The 1,485-nt window shown below is 36.8% G+C and overlaps 1 protein-coding gene across 1 annotated transcript in view; it reads left to right on the plus strand.

The window, feature by feature from the left end:
* The window catches only part of TMEM236 (transmembrane protein 236), a 50,883-nt gene that overhangs the window by 22,993 nt on the left and 26,405 nt on the right, over window positions 1–1,485 (plus strand). The window contains exon 3 of the mRNA XM_011976570.1: window positions 975–1,116. Coding sequence (XP_011831960.1) covers window positions 975–1,116 — 142 coding nt within the window. The remainder of the gene's footprint in view (window positions 1–974; window positions 1,117–1,485) is intronic.

Raw genomic sequence — 1,485 nt, forward strand, 5'->3', positions numbered from 1 at the left:
TTACAGGTGTGAGCCATAGCACCCAGCCTACACTGTTTCTTTCTTTCTCTGGCCCATTACCCTGGCTAAGACCTCTAGGACAATGTTGAACAGAAATGGCCATGGTGGCATCTTTGTCTTATTCCTGATTTCAGAGGGAAAACTTCCAATATTTCATCATTAATACAATACTTTCCATAGTTTTTTGTTATTGTGGTTTGTTTTTCTTTCTGTTTTTTGGTGGAGCAGGGTCTTGCTCTGTCACCCAAGCTAGAGTGCAGTGCCACAATCACAGCTCACTGCAGCCTCAACCTCCTGGGCTCAAGTGATCCTCCCACCTTAGCCTCTTGAGTAGCTCAAACCAAAGGTGTGTGCCACCACACCCAGCTAATTTTTAAATTTTTCATAGACATGGAAAATTTTTCATAGACATGGAAAATTGTTGTTCAGGTTGCTCTCGAGCTCCTAGGCTCAAGCAATCCTCCCACCTTGGCCTCCGAAAGTGCTGGGATTATAGGCCTGAGCCACCACACCTGGTCTTGCCATAGCTTTTTGTAAACACTTTAAGCAGGCGAAGGAAGTATCCCGAAGTCTAGCCGGAATTATCTGAGTTCTGTCTTCTTGGAAGATCCTAAATGTTAAAATTTGTTCCCTTAACTCTTTGAGACTGGATTCTTAGAAACTCTGCTCAGCAGTAGAGTTGGAAGGAGTTACCCCTTCAATATTACAGGGAGCCCACTACTACATTTTTACATGCATTTACCAAGGTCTGTCTTTAACTGAAAATAGGCTTCCATTGATATGAATCTTTATGATTGCTTTAGAAATGGTTCATTATCTTGTGGAGTTTAAAACCTGACAAGTTAAAAACCAACCTTCTAGTTTTTTAGTAAATGTAATTGTAATTAATTTAGTGCTGCATTCAGACTATTGAAAGCATTTTGAGCAAAGAAAGCACAATAATTTAATGCTTCTGAATGGTTTTCTCTAAACAGGTTCAAAAGAGCATTAATGGGTCCCCTGATGCCTTACCTGATATGTTACCTGACCTACCCGTGTCTCTGGTTCTGTTATCCCTGATCGTGGTTGATATTATTGAAAAACTCAGGATATATCCTCTTAGAGGGAGTCAAAAGAGTAAGTGTTCTTTTAAATATGAATATTTTTTAAAGTTTGATATATCTTTCACCTTTCTGCCACTCTGTTATGTGACAACATGTTTAACGATACCTTTTCTTAGGGCTAACATTACTGATAGAAGACTGTAAACGAAGATATCTAAACATAATTATTTTTAAACCTACCTTGATAGCTAGATAGCTGCTTTTGTTTCCTATCTGCATTTTGGTAGTACTGATAAATTAAAAATTATCAAATAATTAATACCAAAAACCTTAATGTTTATTCCAGCAAGAAATTATCCAAGTAAATTATTTAGATGTATATTTTTCTAGGAAGTCTCTTAAACCATATTTTTTTTTTTTTTTTTTTTTTAAATTATACTTC

The sequence above is a fragment of the Mandrillus leucophaeus genome, unplaced genomic scaffold (assembly GCF_000951045.1).
Source record: "Mandrillus leucophaeus isolate KB7577 unplaced genomic scaffold, Mleu.le_1.0 Scaffold1018, whole genome shotgun sequence".
NCBI lineage: Eukaryota > Metazoa > Chordata > Mammalia > Primates > Cercopithecidae > Mandrillus > Mandrillus leucophaeus.